Consider the following 19,033-nt stretch of genomic DNA (forward strand, 5'->3'; position numbering starts at 1 on the left):
TGGCTCGTCAGCGAAGACCCCGACGTCTGTAAGACTTGTGCAGCCGCAGCCCTCGTGGCTAGGTAACTCCGGCATTTCGGTGCCTGCATAGCCTCCTTACTCTAGGGTCCCGAGTCCCTCGCTTCCGACTTGCCCTATCGGGTCCGCCCGAGACCACTAAACTTTCCGTGCCCTCGGGCACTTGTTTTAATTGTGCACTTGAAGTATTTTCTAAGAGCTTTTTGTTCTGTGCTTAGTACCCTGTCCTCATAAAGAGTACAGGGCTGTAGTGATTCTAATAAATAATACTGTTTATTTTCATAACACTTGTGTGGTGTCCTTTCACTTGGTGTTCAAGGGGTATGTGATGGTATTACAGCTGGCTTAACACGCCCTCTAGAGTTTAGCCTGAAGACTGCTCGTATCCACGCTACTAGGATAGCTGGTCTGAGGTTGACTTACAACCAATCAACATAAGGGTCGTTTGGAACGATACATAGTGGTCGCTAGAATAGCCAACGCTGCATATCGGGCCAACTTCTCACAAATATAGCTTAATTATCTGCTGCACACTCTCTTTCTAGATTTATTTGTTCAATTTTATCTAGTAGTTTTTCATCTGTCTCACTGAAGGTAAATCTACCTGAATTATCAGTGTTTGTTAAATTATTAATATGTGGTTGCTTGGGGAGAGTGATGATGATGAAAGTTCAATAACTGAAGAATCCATCCTTCTGCTCCTGGTCTCTGCGACAAACTTGTGCGATAGTGGTTATCAGTCTGCCTTGCTTTAACTCCGATTTAGTTGCTTCAAACAATTTAGCTTTAGCCAGAAAGGTAAAATAATCGAGAGGAATCATGGAGGAAACTTGTTGAGCTGTAGTTATAGCATTATGTATACTAGGCAGTGTTAGTCATGTAGATTGGATTTCTTGCCGTGGGGTACTTGGTGTCTCAGTTACTGTTTCACGTTGGATCGCTGACCTAGTATCTGTGGGTGTTATAGTGCTTGATTTCCTAAAGTAATATTTTATGGTTCGAACGTCAGTATTGCCATCATAAGAAGTTTCGGTTGGTAGAGCCAGATCAGCCAGTGCGATAATCTGTAAAAATTGTGTAACTGACTTCTGCTTGCTTCTTAAATCATATGAATTACGTTAATCCTGTGTTATTTGTATGGCCTTCTTTCTCAACACGGTTTATTGCGTCTGCTTGAAAAACCCAGTGCGATAGCTTCCAGATTCCCAGGTGGGACGATTTTCGTGCACCACCATGCCAGGAGTATTATATCTTTAATTTTCTCAGGTGAACTATCATCCTTGTTTAGCTAGTCATGAAGATTGCTGTGTGTATACACTGCTTGGGCGTGGTAATTTGTAAAAAGTGGGTGACAAATGAATGGAGTTATTACTCTGGATCAGGCCAGTCTTACATTCAGGTAAATGCAGAGTGCCCCACTCCTGCCCTATAAAACTCCCAGAAAGCTCTGTAAAGAGAGGCACATTTGCTGTTGTGCTGGGCTTAGCTTGCAATATACTAGCGACCTACGATAGACAACAGTCCTTCTGGAGGGCTAGAGCAATACCACACCGGGCCTCGTCTCTCCAGCTCCCCAGGAGGTGAAGAGTGAAAAAAGTGTAATGGGTGGCCGGGCTGCAGGCTCAAAGCCGACACAGGTTTAAACCAGTTCAAATCAAACCCAATTCAAAACTGCAGCCGCACTTGAAATTGAAAAAAACCTAGGATTGACGGGTGTGGGAGGGGGAAACAAGCCAGGATACTAGGCATTGGAGTGAGGCTGCCGCAAACTGCACTGACCACTAACCCATCTGCTTATGCAACCAAGCCTCGTTTGACCCTGCACATAAGGTGCCTATTGCGCCTTGCTTACCCATTCGTGGGATTACCTTCTTGACCTTGAACGCTCTCTTTGGAGAGGCTCACAGTGTTAGTGTCGGGGCTTTCCCTGCTCTTGTGTGGGGGCGGCAAGAGCCTTCTGCAGAGCTGCAGCTGCCTCAGTCCTTTCGTACTACCCTCCCGCTGCTTGCTTGCTTGCCATAACACTGCCATCCCACTGTACTCCACCTCTCATAGGGAAGAGGTCTGGGCACATCTTAGGAAGGAGATGGGCCTGATAAGGGAATCATAAGAGCAGATGTGGGGCACTGGGCCAACATGTGATGCATGACTCCTGCTGTGACAGACTGCTTTGCAAGAAGAATAGAGGGCAGAGGAGTGGGCATTCAAAAGAGGTATACCCCAAACCTAAATCACGGGACAGGGGCAGGATTCACGATTTATTGAACCGCGATTTAAAATGTCAGAGATAGCAACTTAACAAATGTACACCAAATCAACAAAAGCACTCTGAGTATTTTCTACTTTCATGCCAAGTTTGGCATATGTTCATGCAGTGGTTTCCACTGTAGGAGCGAGCAACATTTCTTAAGGGAGCTAAAATGAGAAAAAACTACTTTTTTCACAGTCTACTGCACCCCGCCACCCCCCTCCCAAACCCTGAAACTACTGTCATCTTCACCATAACTGGCCTGCTGGACCTTAGCTTACTACGCCAAGTGACTGCCAATTGTGGTGCATGCATGGCATTAAAGGTACAGGCAAATTAACATTTTGTCAATTGAACGTGCGCTTGAATAGTATGTTCCCTCAAACATGGAAGCCAGAATTTTAGGGTGGCAGGAGTCCAAACAAATACGGCTGTGACCCATATCTAGTATCTCTTGTAAATCCTCGAGGTTTTTTTCAAGTTCTCTCTTAAAAGGTTCAGTTTGCAGAAGCTATCTGAGCCAGAGTTGATTGGTTTCTGCTATAACTAAGTAACAAAGCGAAACAGGTAGTTTTCCTCAGATTTTATTGGGACATCAAGAAGATGACACTCACCATGTCTTGAAGTGTTGCACTGAAAGCAGAATCCTCCTGAATACACATTGATCGCTTTACACTGAAAGATTAAAAAACAAAAATCACATCAAACATAGTTTGTTTCCATAAATTAAAAAAAATGCTCAGTTTTCCTGTTTCTAGACTCTCAATCACACAGCCACAAGCACATCTACGGTTTCAAAGACTTATTGTGCACATCTGTGTATTATGGGTAATCATCACTATCAAGTAATATTTGAAGACGCCAGCATTCAAAAGGTTGAGTAGAAACAATATGTGAAATTTCAAGTACACATGTCCTGCTCATCAGGGTTTCACAAGCGTCTAGTGAAAATCAGAGCAAACTGCAACACACACTTTAATAGCAAATTAGAGGAATATGTTACTTACCCTGAAGGCATCTGTTAATCATACTTCTTTGTTAGATTATTTTTCGCCCAACGGGTGATGGAAAGAATGGAGTAGAGTGTACAGAAAAGGAAAGCGACCATGAAAATAGAAAGAAATGTAATACGATAAAGATATGTGCACCAACCAATGGCTCGCAGGGAGGAGGGTGGGAGCATGTCAATCTACTGTACTACATGCAATAAATAGATGCTTACAGGGTAAGGAACATATTCCGTTCCTAGCATGTGTGGCTGTAGATACACATGCTGTGCATAGACAGAAAAGTAGTACTTCCCTAAGTGATGGCTGGCCAGTGGATGGTGCAGAGGTCTGAATAAAGTCCTGAGGACAGCTAGATCAAATCTGGCCTGCTCTCTTGACAGGATGTTCACATAGTAATGTTTAGTAAAAGTTGTTGGAGTTTATCAAGTAACAGCTTTACAGATGGCTGCTATGGATATGTTCCCCAGGAAGGTCATAGTAGCACCCTGCTTGCGGGTAGAGTGTTTTCTGTGGTGGGAAGGTAGTGTTCTTTTAACTTTAGTATAGAAGGTCTGGATGCATTTAACAATTCACCAGGTGATCTCTACCATTGAAATGGCCTGTTCTTTATGAGGATGGGAGAAAGCTATAAACTGCTGTTGTGTTTTACGAAAGAATTTGGTCCTGTCAATGTAATACATAAGACCACAGTGAACATCAAGGGAAGACTGGGATCTTGATGGACTGGTTAATTTGAAAAGGAGAGAGCACCTTGGGCAAAAACGTAGGATTGGTTCCAAGTACCACTTTGTCCTTGTGTACTGGGAAAAAAGGTTCCTGAAGAGCGAGGGCCTGCAATTCACTGATGCGCCCAAGTGAGATTATTGTGATGAAGTACACAACCTTCCAGGAAAGGAACTGCAGGGGCAATAATTCATTGGCTCAAAATGTGGCCCCATTAGCCTGGTGAGGACAATCCTAAGGTTCCAGATTGGGGTAGGAAGTACTCTAAGTGGAATTACCCGCTTGACGCCCGGAACAAAAACTTTGATCACACGGATTCAGAAGAGAGAAGAGTGTTCCCTGTTCTGCATGTATACCGCAAAACCTGCTAGGTGTAACCTGAATGAGTTATAAAGTAACATCGACTTTTGAAGGTGTAGGAGATAATGCATAGCACTTTGGGAGTGAGTATATTAATGTTGTTTACAGTAATGACCAAATTGTTCCCACTTAGCAGCATAGCAGGTGCTTGTTGTGGTTCTAAGTGCCTCTGACTAGATCCATGCACTCCTGCGGCAACCCAAGATAACCAAACTTTAAGACTTCAGGAGCCAAATCGCTAGGTTGAGCTGCCTAATGTCTGGGTGCCTGATTTTGCTGTGATTTTGAGACAGAACGTCCCACCTGTTGGGAAGCTTCTTGCATCTGGAACTGAGTAGAGAACCATGGTTGCCTGGCCCAGGTCAAAGGCACAAGGATGAGGGCGAGAGATGTTTGCCTCAGCTTCCTGAACACATATGGAATTAGTGAGAGGTAGGAAAGCGTAGGCAAAGACCCCTTACCAATTGATCCACAGTGCACTGCCCATGGACTGGTGTGGACACCTGACAGCAAAGCTTTTCCATTTGGCATTTTCTGCTGTGCCAAACAGAGATTTTTCTGGGGTGCCCCACCTCCAGAAGTAGAGGAGCAGGACTTGTGGGTGGAGTTCCCACTCGTGGGCTTAATGCTGCATTCTGCTGAGTAGTTCTGTGAAGTTATTGTCCACTCGCGACAAGTATACTGCGAGGAGATTAAGCCAGTGATGAATTACCCAGCCCCAAATCTGATGGACTAGGGCTGACAGCGGTGGTGTGTCCTCCATCTGACCCTCTGCTTGTAGCCATTGACTGGAGAGGCATTTCTGAAGCAGGCGCATATGAAGCCTGGCGTGGGGCACTAAAGCAATACATAACACCATCATGCCTAGCAAGTGCTTAGGTGAGGCTGCGCTGCTGGTGTACTGGTACTAAGTTGGTGCTGCACTGCTGGTGGTGCACTGATGAGGTAATGCAGTGCTCAGGTGATGCTGAGGTGGTGCTGCATTGGTGCTAAATTGCTGAGGTGGGGTTGTGCTGGTGCTGAGGTGGGGCTCCGCTAGTGGTGGTGCACTGATGCAGATAGTGGTGCTGTGCTTAAGCGGAGATGGTGCTGTGCTGAAGTAGTGATCCGGTGGTGCTGCTGTGCTGATGTGGTGCTCAGGTGATGCTAAGTGATACTGAGGTGATGCTAAGTGATACTGAGGTGGTGCTAAGTGATACTGAAGTAGTGCTGAGTGATACAGAGGTAGTGCTGAGTGATGCTGAGGTGGTGCAGCGTCATGCTGAGGTGGTAGTGCTGAGCTGGTGCTCAGGTGATGTGCTGAGGTGATGCAGGGCTGATGCTGAAGTGATGCTGCATTGGTTGCTGAATTTGTGCTCTGCTGGGTTTGCACTGGTGCTGAGGTGGGGCTGCACTCGTGCAAAGGTGGAGCTGCACTAGGGGTGCACAGATGTCGTGGTGGTGCTGAGATGGTGTTGTGCTAATGTTGAGGTGATTCTGTAGAGGTGCTACGCTAGTGCTGAAGTGGTGCTGCATTGATGCGGAGTTGATGCTGCACTGGTGGTGGTGCACTGATGAGGTGGTGCTGCTGTGCTGATACGGTACTATGGTGGTGCTCCACTGATGGTGAGGTGGTCCTGAGCTGATCCTGAGAGATGCTTAGGTGGTGCTGTGCTGGTACTGTACTGTTGGTGGTGCCCTGATGAAAAGGTGCTGCTGTGTTGATATGGTGCTTTGGTGGTGCTGATGCTAAGTTGGTGCTTCACTGGTGCTGAGGGGATGCTGTGCTGGAGCCGAGGGGATGCTGAGCTGGTGCTGAGGGTATGCTGCGCTGGTGCTGAGGGTATGCTGCGCTGATGCTGCACTAATGCTGAAGTGGTGCTGCGTTGGTTGCTGTAATGGTGCTCAACTGGGTTTGCACTGGTGCTGAGGTAGGGCTGCACTGGTGCAAAGGTGGAGCTGCACTAGGGGTGCACAGATGTGGTGGTGCTGTGCTGAGATGGTGTTGTGCTAATGTTGAGGTGATTCTGTGGAGGTGCTACGCTAGTGCTGAAGTGGTGCTGCACTGATGCGGAGTTGATGCTGCACTGGTGGGGGTGTACTGATGAGGAGGTGGTGCTGTGCTGATACGGTACTATGGTGGTGCTCCACTGATGGTGAGGTGGTCCTGAGCTGATGCTGAGGTGGTGCTGTGCTGGTGCTGTACTGTTGGGGGTGCCCTGATGAAAAGGTGCTGCTGTGCTGATATGGTGCTTAGGTGGTGCTGGTGCTTAGGTGGTGCTGATACTAAGTTGGTGCTTCACTGGTGCTGAGGGGATGCTGTGCTGGTGCTGAGGGGATGCTGCGCTGGTGCTGAGGGGATGCTGCGCTGGTGCTGAAGTGGTGCTGCGCTGGTGCTGAAGTGGTGCTGCGTTGCTGCTGAGGTGGTGCTGAGCTGGTGCAGAATTGGTACTGCGCTGGTGCTCTGCTGAGGTGGTGCTGTGGAATTGGGGGATGCTGAAGAGATGCTGTGTTGGTGTTGAGGTGGTGCTGAGTGAAGCTATAGTGGCGCTGAGTGATATTGTGTAGGAGCTGAGTCGTGCAGAGTTGGTGGTGCTGCACTGTTGCTGAAGTGGTGTTGCATTGATGCTGAGGTGGGGCTGCGCTGGTGCTGATGTGGGGCTGCGCTAGTGCTGAGGTGGTTCTGTGCTGATGCGGAGATGGAGCAGTGCTGATGCGGTGCTGCACTTGTGCTGAGGTGATGCTGCGCTGATGAGGTGGTGATGCTGCGCTGATGCTGAGGTGGTGCTGTGCTGATGCTGAGGTGGTGCTGTGCTGATGCAGAGGTGGTGCTGTGCTGATGCAGAGGTGGTGCTGTGCTGATGCAGAGGTGGTGCTGTGCTGATGCAGAGGTGGTGCTGTGCTGATGCAGAGGTGGTGCTGTGCTGATGCAGAGGTGGTGCTGTGCTGATGCAGAGGTGGTGCTGTGCTGATGCAGAGGTGGTGCTGTGCTGATGCAGAGGTGGTGCTATGCTGATGCAGAGGTGAAGCTGTGCTGATCCAGAGGTGGTGATGTGCTGATCCAGAGGTGGTGATATGCTGATCCAGAGGTGGTTCTGAGTGATGCTGGGGTGGTTCTGAGTGATGCTGGGGTGGTTCTGAGTGATGCTGGGGTGGTTCTAAGTGATGCTGGGGTGGTTCTGAGATATGCTGGGGTGGTGCTGAATGATGCTGGGGTGGCGCTGTGGGTGTGCTGAGTGATGCGGTGGTGCTAAGTGTCATGGTGGTGCTGAGTGATGCTGTGGTTGACCTGAGTCATGCTGAGGTGGTGGTGGTGTGGTGGTGCTGAGTAATACGGATTTGGTGCTGTGCGAGGTGATGTACTGATGCAGAGCCGGTGCTGTACTGATACTGAAGTGGTACTGTGTTAGTGCGAAGCTGCTGCTGAGGTGGGGCTGCGCTCGTGGTGGTGCACTGATCCAGAGGTGGTACTGTGCTGATGTGGAGGTAGTGCTAAGGTGGTGCTGGGCTGATGCGTGGTGCTGCAGTACTGGTGGTGCACTGATGAGGAGGTGGTGCTGTGCTAAGGTGGTGCTGCACCTGTGCGGTCGGAAACAGAGGTTGGGGTGGGCGTAGGTGTGCTTGTGCAGAGGTGGTGCACAGGTGTTGCTGAGTGATGCTGAGGTGGCGCTTTCATGGTTCTCAGGTGGTGCAGCACTAATCCTGAAGTGGTGCTGCATTGGTGCAGAGTTGCTGGTGAAGTGGTGCTGAGATGCTGTGGTGCTGGTGCTGAGTTGGTGCTGCGCTGGTGGTAGGGCACTGATGCGGAGGTGGAGCTGTGCTGATGCGGTGCTGTGGTGGTATTGAGTGATGCTGTGGTGATGTTGAGGAATATAGAACGGTATTCCACAAGTCTGAATCCCGCTGTGCCTTCACAGCACCGTCATTAGAACGAACGCATCTTTAGTACACATTCGTTCAGCACGCAATTCATTATAATGAATTACCTTAGGGGGGAGCTGGATTTTGAAATAGGTTAATTTACCATTCCAACTCTAGTCTGTGCAATAGTAGGGAAGGTGTTGGACTTTAAATCCAACCCCATTCCACCAAATGCGCCCCTCTAAGGCAAGTTGTTATAACGACTTCCGTGCTGAACGAATGCATACTAACAACACGTTTGTTCTATTGCCAGGGCTGGGAAGAAACAGCGGGATCCTGGCTTAATTCTAATGGACGTTTCCAGTTGAGTGATGCTGAGGAGATTCGCTGGTGGTGAGTGAGGCTGTGGTGGCGCTCAGTCATGCTGCGCTGGTGATGTGCGGATGCTGAGGTGGTGGTGCTGCACTAATGCTGAGGTGGTGCTGCACTGGTAGTGAGGTGGTGCTGCACTGGTAGTGAGGTGGTGCTGCACTGCTGCAGAGGTTGTGCTGTGCTGGTGCTGCATTGGTGCTGAGGCGGTGTTGCACTGGGGTTGAGTGATGTTATGGTGATGCTGTGCTGGCGATGTGGTGGTGCTACATCTACTTGCAGGATATATTAAGTAACTTCACATTACATGCAGCGTTTGGAGAGCACGAGGGGGCATCACTTGATATTGGTTTTATTTCAACAACGGTTGAAGCCTAAAAGAAAGCATCAAAAGTTGAAAGCGCACAACTGAAAGCGGATTCATTTTCATAGGCTTCAATCGTTGGTGATTTGTTATTTGTGATTAAAAAAAAGTGGACTATTGATTTTCTGATTTTTATGGTATTAAAGCACAACTCCAAATAAAGGAACTAGCCTTTTGGCTTCAAGGGTGGTGCCCCTTCTGGAAAATGACGCCTGCCACGGTTTTCAAGGGTCGTCAGAGTTCAGATGAACACCATCACTCGGTTCTGCTGCTAAGTTCTAGTCCCTAACAGTATACAAACACTGATACCATAGGGTTTTGCAGAAGTCCTCACATTTTACAGATTCCAACTTATAAGCGTTTATACTTTACTAGAACCTTAGAATCATTTCTATCAACCCATACTACAGAAACTTTGTAAAAGGGTTGTAATTTTATTTATATAGCGCTTACTACAACCCGAGGAAGCGTTGAAGCACTTTTCGGCAGGAAATACACTAAGCTCGAACCCAAAGGATTAGTATAGGGAACTATAAGTTGTTAATTTGAGCGATGCACATGCGTCTGTTAGTTTGACTGAATAAGAACGGAGGGATATAGAAGGGAAGAGCCTAGATAGTGTTATTTGGGAGATCATATTAATTAGATGAGGTTTAGGACATGTCAAAAGAGGGGTAGAGGAGGGACGAGTCAAGAAAGGGTCTTAGGGAGATTACAGTAGTGGAATGAGGTTTGAGATGAGTCAGAGTGGAGGTGCAGAATATATTGAGACAGGTATAGGATGAGAGAATAGTGCACTGGAGGAAGTAGAAGGCTTTTTTCCCTCTTTCTTTCCACTGTAGGAGTAATGGAATATATAGATACATAAATACATAGAAAGGTTATACATGTATAAGGAAAACTGAGATATATAATTTTATTGCATAAAGCTCCATGTGTGCAAGTACGGATATAAAGTTAGAAATTCTGATTTTTAGGTGTTGGTGTACGTAAAAGCTACTTTATTAGTGTATCTTCATATTTTTTAATATGTATTTCAATTTGATGTTTCTTTAGTATTTTAGTGGTGAAGCACTTATAGATACAATTGTTGATAATATATACATATTATGATAGATAAATATTAATCAAATAACATTAAACCCATGCAGTGATCTATATACATATTAAGTATAAAATATTGAATATATTGTATATATATATATATATATATATATATATATATATATATATATATATATATATATATATTATTTTAGCCACCAATAATATATACATTTGTTAAGCACATCTAAAAAAATATTTCTATATATATTTTGAAACCATAAGTTGTAAATATATTTGTACAAAGAAAAACATATCTATATACAAAGATACACTCAAATTATACATTTTATGTGCACAGGGTGTACATTTGTGTTTGAGTGTGGTGCTTATGTAGGAAAGAGCTAACTCAAGTAGCCTTCTGAAGACAAGATAGTTATCCATGGCTCTTATGTTTGGTGGTAATGAATTCCATAGTTTGGCTGTCTGAACAGAGATAGATGTACCACCCATAGTTTTTTCTTCTATGCTGGGGTTTTAAGTCAAGGCGCTCATCGAGAGCAGAGGTTGCTTTGTTGTAAATACCTGGTGTTTTGTTTCCTGATGAAGTGGTCCTGTTCGATGTATTGCTTTGTGGGTGATATGAAGCAGCTTGATTGTGGATCTTTTGGCAACCGGTAACCAATGTAGGATCATCACGGCAGGGGAGATGTGAGCTTGTGGATTTGCATGTAGGAGTAGTCTGGCAGCAGAGGTCTGAATTCATTGTTGTCTTGTAATAGTTCATAAAGATGATCCAAGGTAGAGGCTATTGGCATAATCAAGTTTAGACAGTACAAGAGCGATTGCAGATTGGGCCCTGTGTGGAAATCCTAGGTGGGGGAAGATAAGTCGCAGAGTTTTCAGAGTCATAAAGCTTGATTTTGCTAACTTGTCTACTTGGGCATTCATTGATAATTTGGAGTCCATGACAATTCCAAGGTTTCCTACTTCTTTAAATACTTTATGAGGCGGTCTCAGATCACCAGGCGCAGAGTGGTTAATCATTTTTCCAGTAGCCACATGTTAGTAGTTCAGTTTTGGAAGCATTCAATTTGAGGTGACTCCATGTCATCCACTGATCAACGGTTCTGAGGCAACTGAAGATTTTTGAGTTTCCAATGTCTTTGGGGCTTCCCAGCTTAAGAAGTATTTGTGTGTCTTTTGCATATTCATGTGAGCTGAAATTCATTGATCATTGCAGGTATTTCTCTTTTTTAAATATGATGTTGAAAAAAATCTAAATAGAAATGCTTTCACAAGAGAACCTATCTTTTGGTTTACATATATACTTACATGAAATCAAGTTACCTTTCGTTATTATATACTGCACGCTTGTATTTTGAACCCCTGCAATTTTAGCGGACTCAGTTTCTTGCAAGAACATGTTGACACATGACAAGGGATTCCGATGTAGAACTTTTGGGCCAATCGCTTAACTGCCACCCTTGGAATTAGAAGGGCAACTCAGTGGGTGTCATCCTCAGCTGCTATGTTGCATCATTACAAAACACACATGTACATATAAGCAGATAATATTTATCTACCTGGAATGCGAGCTCAATCTTTAATTTGCTTAATCTATTATATCAAGCTACAGGTTTAGTAAAAATAAATATAAAAAGTGTCAAACAATTCTAAGACCCAAAAAACTAACTTAATCACTGAGGAAAACTCACTATCTACCACTACCAGGAGAGGAATTTGCCTCTCCCTGGGGCAGCTTCAACCTCCAAACAATGATTTTGAGGATGGGAAGAAATAAGTGCCCTCTGTGAGGGCTGTACACTTTGCAAAGATCTGTTGGATGACACTCCATTGCAGATACTATGATTAAAATGAGAATCTCAAAGGAATGACCTGAATGCACACAAATCAAGAGCCCAAAAACCCCTGAACGTTTTCAGTGTAATGAATTGTTTATAAGAGGCTCAAGCACAAAATGCATGCCAGGGAGGCTGCTTTTTAGCCAATGCGTAGCAGATCGTGATGCAGACTACGATCCAGCTGGGTATGATCCTTTTCTGCCCAGACTTGATTTTTTTCACTTAAGCGAACTACACAAAGGGCTGAATGTCCGGCCAGCGTTTTCTGGTATGATCGATGTAAATGCTCAGTGCTCTTTTTGAGTCCAAGCGATGGAGTCTCCCCTCCTCCTTAGAGGGGAGCACAAACGCAGATAGAGTGATTGTTTGACCGATGTCACTCACTGACCACGTCAATGTTATGGAGACGAGGAATGCCGTCTTGTGGGTGAGAGGCAGCAAGAGACAGCTGTGCAGCGGCTCAAATGAAGTGCATATCAAATATGTGAGGACTACGTTAAAGTATCACTGCCGAAAGATGAAAGGAGATGGAGGAAACAGATGTTGTAGGCCTTTCAAAATAGAATATCACAACGGGTGATTTGAACATTCAGGGCTGGTCTGACAACAAAAACAGTCCAAAAGAGCCTATAGGTACCATTTAACTGTGCCCAGAGTAAAGCCTTGCCTGGTGAGGAACAAAATAAACAACAAAACATCATATAACTTAGCCTGGAGGGGGTCAATCTGGTGTGTGCCGTAGTTTGTCACAACAACAGGAGTACAGTTTTAGTTCAGGAATGCCTGGCTGTCAAGATGACTTCAACCACCTCAAGAGGAAGATCAAAAGTGTTCAGCTGTTGCAGGTCAATTTCTATGCATGAATGTTGAGATTGCAAAGTTCTGGGTACACAACCCTACTCTGTTGCCGTGACAGCAGGTCCTCCCAGAGCAGCCGTCTGATTGGATGCTCATGCCCAGGAGTTCTGGATACCATTCTCTCCTTGCCCAGTACGGTGCCACTAGGATGACTTAGGCCCGGTCAGTCCTGATCTTCTTCAGAACTCAGGGCAGAAGAGGTATCGGCGGAAAGCCATGCAGAAGTCTCGAGGTCCACTCTTTGTAAACTTAAAATCTGTTACCTCCAGTTCCATCATTAAATTCAGTGAAATCTTCTGTTAGAATCAAACATGCTGTAGGGTAAGTTATTAACACGTTGCTAATGATTTCTTGCAGTTGTTTTCTAGCTATTTTCTTTTGACAAGATTGGAAATGTATATATTTGTTAAAAACAGAAACATTGGGGGGGCTTGGCTGGGCGCCGGCTAAGATGGCCGCCTGACCCGAGAGCTCCGTGCTACGGAGCCTTCAACCCCCATAAATCCGGCATAAATCCGGCAAATCCTGCACTTCAGCAGCAGCGCTGGGTTCCCCTTCGAGGGGTGCATCTAGCGGTTTGACTCCGGCCCCACTGCACTGCTCCGTCATCGTGTGGCAGACCCGGCCTCTGAGACCCGATAACCGGCCCGGAGCGAGGGTGCGCCGCGGCGGCCTCTTTCTCCAGGCGAGCCCCCAGCTTTGCGGCCTAGTCGGGACGAGACAGGGCCCTGCTGGGCTCCTGCGAGGAGCCGCTACAAACTTCAGGCGGCACGATCCCTAAGGCACGGTGCCTATGGGACAGAAAAACTCTCCCTGCATTGCCTAGAGCGAGCGAGGGGCCCGGTGGTGTTAGAAGCTGAGGCCCGGAGAAGGTGGGACTTGCGGCCTGCGCAGACCGGAGGGAGACCTCGAGGCCATTAAGCAGCTCTGCAGCACAGCGGAGGACGGCGAAACAGGGCGAGTACAAGAGCACCACACGACACCCTCCTGAGGGCATGAATAACGCTGGGGCCCTTGCTGCTGGCAGCGGTGAGAACACGTGAGACCTGACTGGCCTAGGCGGAACCCGTCCTGGGAGGACCAGGCAGTCCTGGAGACCTACTGAGCTTCTTCGGGGAGGGCCCGCGGTACTGAGGTGTGCGCTGCCGGTGGAGACCACACTGGGACACTGAATTGATGAGGATCGCTGAGGTGGGTGGCGCACGTGTCTCTGCTGCGGCGGCTCCTGGTGACGGCTGCTGAGGCCACAGCGAAGAGGGGAAGTGAACAGCCCGGGAGCCCATACAGCCTACACAGGATGCCTCGCGCGCCCCTTGGAGAGACCTTTGGTCAGACAGGTGGCAGGACCGCACCACTGTTCCAGTCACCCCCTCGGGAACTGGGTTTGAATCCCGGACGGGACGGACCACATTGCTAGCCGGGTTACTGGACCGAGAACTCGCAGTCATGAGGCCCAAACAAGTTACGGGCACTCAGACCAATAAACTTGATAAGTACACAGTGCAGAAGGGTACGCCGCAGGCGGAGGGTCCAACAGTGGATCAGTCAAGCCAGAAAGAACCGTCGTTGGCTAACATCATGGCGGCCATTCAATCACTAGGAGCCACCCTGGAAACGAAAATAGACAAAGTGTCCATAGAGGTCAACCTCCTTCGCACGGACCATAATAAAACGTCGGAGAAGACCAAGGCCAACGAGGCAGGTATCGCGGAGCTGCAGACGTCGACCAAGAAACTGGAACAGCGAGTAAACGACCTAGTGCACCAGCATCGTCAAATGGCCCTCCGGCTAGAGGACCAGGAAGGAAGGGCCCGGTGGAGCAACATTCGCTTGGTAGGCGTGCCAGAGGACCTGGAGGGACCCAGCATGGAACTCTTTGTCGCGGACTTGATCCTCAATCATCTCAAGCCCAAACGTCTGTCGAAAATATTCACTGTCGAGCGAGCACACCGGGCGCCCATCCCAAAGCCGAAACCAGGGGCACCGCCAAGGACAATCAACGCAAAAATCCTTAATTACAGAGACGGAGACGCCATTTTATAGGCAGCCAGACAGGCCGGTGACCTACATTACGAAAATGTCACTATTCGGTTCTTCCCGGACTTCACTCTTCAGGTCCAACGAGAGAGGCGATCCTTTGTGGATGTAAAGGCGGCGCTGAGAGAAAGAGGCATCAATTACATGATGTTTTTTCCTGTCAAGCTCAAGGTCCTAGCAGGGGGCAAATCCTTATTTTTTACTTCGCCATTGGAGGTGCAGGAATGGATCGACAGGGAGTCCTCTAGTACTGATGAAGGAGCTGGTGGTCAGAACTGGAGAGACACCCAGGCTGCATCCCGGGATTTAACGGCTGGGAAGTCAGAACTGGAAGGCCAGAGTCATCGCTCCTGGAGGTCTCGGTCTGCAAGCCCCAGATGGGACACCCTACGTGAAGCGGCTGGCCACGGAGACTGAGGGGCCTTCAAGACTGGACCGTGGTAAACCGTAATGTACCGCAACATGTGCAGCTGTCGATGGGGGCGCAATCAACCCACTGGTCATTTACTCGGGGGGGGGGGGAGACTATTTGCCCCAGCATTGGAGGGGAGTTAGTTCTATTTAGTGATGTTGTTGGAGATCTCCCTCCCCCCTCCCCCCTCCTACCTCCTCATGCGGTGGCCCGGGTAGTCCCGACAGGGGCGGCTATACTAACTACAGGGGTGGGCTGCAGACAAACAATGGACAAATTCCACCTGTGACGAGACGCAGGATTTGCTGGTATATTGTTTATCGGTTGTGTTGGGGGGGGGGGCGGACTCGGGCGGCGGGCGGGGCTGGGGCCAGCGCACGCTCCCGACGAAAAGGTCCACAAGGAAGGGAAGACAGGTTATCTAGAGTTGTTGTTTCTTCCTCTTCCGGGGTGAGCATCGGGCGAAAGGCACTCTGCTAATTGGGGATGTGGGTAGTTCAAAGCCTACGAAGCACGGGAGCAGGGAGGGGTATGGGGGTGTTGGGGGAGTGGGTTTGGGGAGGTGGGAGACGGTTGGGGACAGATGGAGATGGTTGGTAAGGTCACACAAGGAATGTAACGATACTGTTGAAATTTGTGCCAGCTCACACAGGGCGTTGCGTCAGAAATGTATGTATACACATGTGCAAGATGTCGGGAATTACGGGGAGGGTGTCTCAGTAGGAAGTGTGCATTGCTATGAAGTAAAGATAATGAGCTGGAACGTCAATGGGTTGGGGGACAAGCTTAAAAGGATCATTATGCTACAATTTATCAAGAGGCACCTTCCTGATGTGGTACTCCTGCAGGAGACGCATCTATTGGGAAACGCCCGCCACGCGCTAAATCGGTGGGGTTCAACTCTGGCGGCACATGTCGGCTTCACCTCTGGATCCCGAGGGGTGGGAATCCTGCTTCGTCGCAACTTTCCCCTAGTCATAGATCACACGGACTCTGACCCCTTAGGGCGGTTTGCGGCCATATCGGGTAGATGGGAGGGTCGCAGGATAAATCTAGTCACGACCTACATCCCACCAGGTCTCCAAACACAATCATATCAGGACCTGGGCAAGATAGTACTTTCTCTCCCAGAGGGGCGCCTTCTGGGGGGGGGGGGGAGATTTTAACGCTGTGTGCAAAGGGACACAGGTGGCTATCAGATTTTCTCGAGGCATTGGTCTCATTGACTTATGGCGTCTCCCCCATCCGAGGCACACACAGTACACTTTCTTTTCTGGCCCACACAGTTCATTCTTCCGCATTGACTAGATATTAACACATTTGCAGCAGGACACAAGGTTTCATGAAGTTACACACCTAGCAAGGGGTATATCGGACCACTCACCGTTGCTTGCCCACCTCACATTCGGGGACAGGCAGGAGGGCTGCATTGCGCCTATAAACGCCTGGTACCTACATAGCGATGACATGAGGAAAAAAGCTTACTCTCTCGATTAACCGATATTTTGAGGACAATGATGGTACAGTAGCCTCATCAATGGTGCTGTGGGAGGCCTTCAAAACCATGCTGAGAGGGGAGGCCCTGTCTGCGATTCCCGGTCGCCACAAGGAACGGAACGAACAAATGGCTACTATGGAGAGAGACCTCCTCGCGCTGGAAACGGCGGCTCAAACGGAGGGTGACCCGGGCACAGTTCACCTGATGGAACTTAAAGCGGCGGAATAAAAGGCCTTGGCCACTGATGCAGCTAGGACTATAGCTAGAGATAAGGAGGGTAGAATATACGACCAAGGAGACAAGGCAGGCAAGCTCATAGCCTGGCTAGATAAAAAGCAACAGGCTCAGAGGGTAGAGGCAGAGCTCAAGACTGAGTCTGGAGCCGTCATCACGGAACCCCGTGACATAGTCAGGGAATTCGCGTCACATTATCAAAGGGTATACAGCAGGGGTTCTGACAGGCCAGAAGATGACTTGGTCTCCTTGCTAACTGACATCAGTTTGCCCACCCTCTCGGATGCGGAACGAGACGCCTTGGAAGCACCACTCGCAGTAGAAGAGTTGGGCCGGGCAATCAGGGACCTTCGGCAGGGAAAGTCCCTTGGGCCTAATGGTTTGCAGATAGAGCTCTACAAGCTTACACCTGGCGGCCTTAGTCCATACTTAAAGCGAATGTTCGAGGAGAGCAAGGAAAAAAGGTATTCTACCACGCGATCAACGCATTGCCACAATAGTGGCTATCCTAAAAGAAGGGAAACCAGAAGACTCTTGTGCCTCTTACAGGCCCATATCCTTGCTAAACGCAGAGCCCAAAATCTTGGCCAAGGTCCTCGCAAATAGGCTCAAACCTGTCTTGCCCGCTCTGGTCCACCCGGACCAGTCTGGCTTTATGCCCCATCGTAATACAGCACTCAATATCCAGCGGCTACATGGAGTGCTGGGACGTTGTCACACCATCCAGGAAGTCACGGTAGTGGTGTCCCTAGATGCCGCAATGGCATTCGACACGCTCCAATGGCCCTACATGATGGCGGTCCTCCAAAAACTGGGCTTTAACCCTAGCTTCGTAGGGTGGGTGCGTCTCCTTTACTCTGACCCCTGATCCAGGTCTCTGTCAATAATAAAACCTCTGAAGTGTTTGCGCTTGAGAGAGGGACACGACAGGGGTGTCCCCTCTCACCCCTACTTTTTGCCCTATCACTAGAACCCCTTGCTGCCTGGATCAGACAAGACCTCTCCCTGAAAGGGATACGCTGGGCTGATGGGTGGGAGGACAGGATTTCGCTTTATCCGGATGACATCCTCCTATACCTAACGAGACCTCGTAAGTCCCTTATAGTGGCCATGGATATCTTCACCAGCTTCGGTAAAAACTCAGGATATTGCATCAACTGGGGCAAGTCCATACTCTATGCTCTACAGGGTAACCATCCTGCAGCCCCCCGAAATTGCCCGATTACAGTGGCGACTGAGGGGTTCCGGTACCTGAGGAATCTCCTGCTGCTTCTACAGCGATTCCAAAGGGACTCTGCCTCCTGGCGGAAGCTCCCACTGTCCCTCCTCGGAGGGGCGGCGCTCTTCAAAATGATGGCACTGCCGAGATTCTTATACGCCCTACATAAGTATCCGGACCTGGTCCCGCACTCATAATTCGCATCCATTGAGGCAACGCAGAGAGCTGCTGTGGTCTGGGACACCTCGCATATTCCTCCAAAAATTGACCCTGGGTGGTTCGACGGCGGCATAGCGCTCCCGGACATCCGTAAGTATTACAGGGCTGCACACCTCTCAGCCATTAATCAGGGCACATAATGTGACGGGAATGACCCTGGGTATGGAATGGATCGTTGGCTCTTGCCGGGCGGAAACTTCGAGGCGGCGCTCTACTCTAGGCCTAGTAGGTACCCACTCACTGGGCCCACGCAGCACTCGGTACAGTTGTGGCATATTGTGCAGTGCAAGTTTGGATGGGCCGACACCCTCACAATGGCAACCCCTCTTTGGGTCTCAGAGAAGCTGGGAACGCTGTCCAAACCAAGGGGTTCCGTAACTGGGACCTCATAGGCATCTCCCACATTTAGGACCAGTGGGGCCCGGATGGTGTAGTGTCCTTTGCCTCACTCCAACGCACCGACGAACTGGCACACACAGAACATTTCAGATACTTACAGGTTAGACATTCCCTCCAGGCGAACATCCCCTCGGGAACCCAACCCCCTGACTCCTCCCCCTTGGAGGATAGACTCCTAGATGGCCACCTCCCCGAACATGCCATACCACTCTCATACAAAAAAATCATTAACAACTCCCCAGACCTGCTGCTGCCTCTCAAAGGGAAATGGAAAGCTGATGGGCTGGAAATAGATGAGGAAGAATGGAGAAATGTG

At 48.6% G+C, this 19,033-nt stretch overlaps 1 protein-coding gene across 1 annotated transcript in view; it reads right to left on the bottom strand.

Moving 5' to 3' along the window:
- The window catches only part of LOC147692587 (RNA-binding protein 6-like), a 1,208,024-nt gene that overhangs the window by 472,577 nt on the left and 716,414 nt on the right, over positions 1 to 19,033 (bottom strand). The window contains exon 9 of the mRNA XM_086938798.1: positions 2,881 to 2,941. Coding sequence (XP_086794924.1) covers positions 2,881 to 2,941 — 61 coding nt within the window. The remainder of the gene's footprint in view (positions 1 to 2,880; positions 2,942 to 19,033) is intronic.

The sequence above is a fragment of the Lissotriton vulgaris genome, chromosome 9 (genome assembly GCF_964263255.1).
Source record: "Lissotriton vulgaris chromosome 9, aLisVul1.2, whole genome shotgun sequence".
NCBI classification, from domain to species: Eukaryota; Metazoa; Chordata; class Amphibia; order Caudata; family Salamandridae; genus Lissotriton; species Lissotriton vulgaris.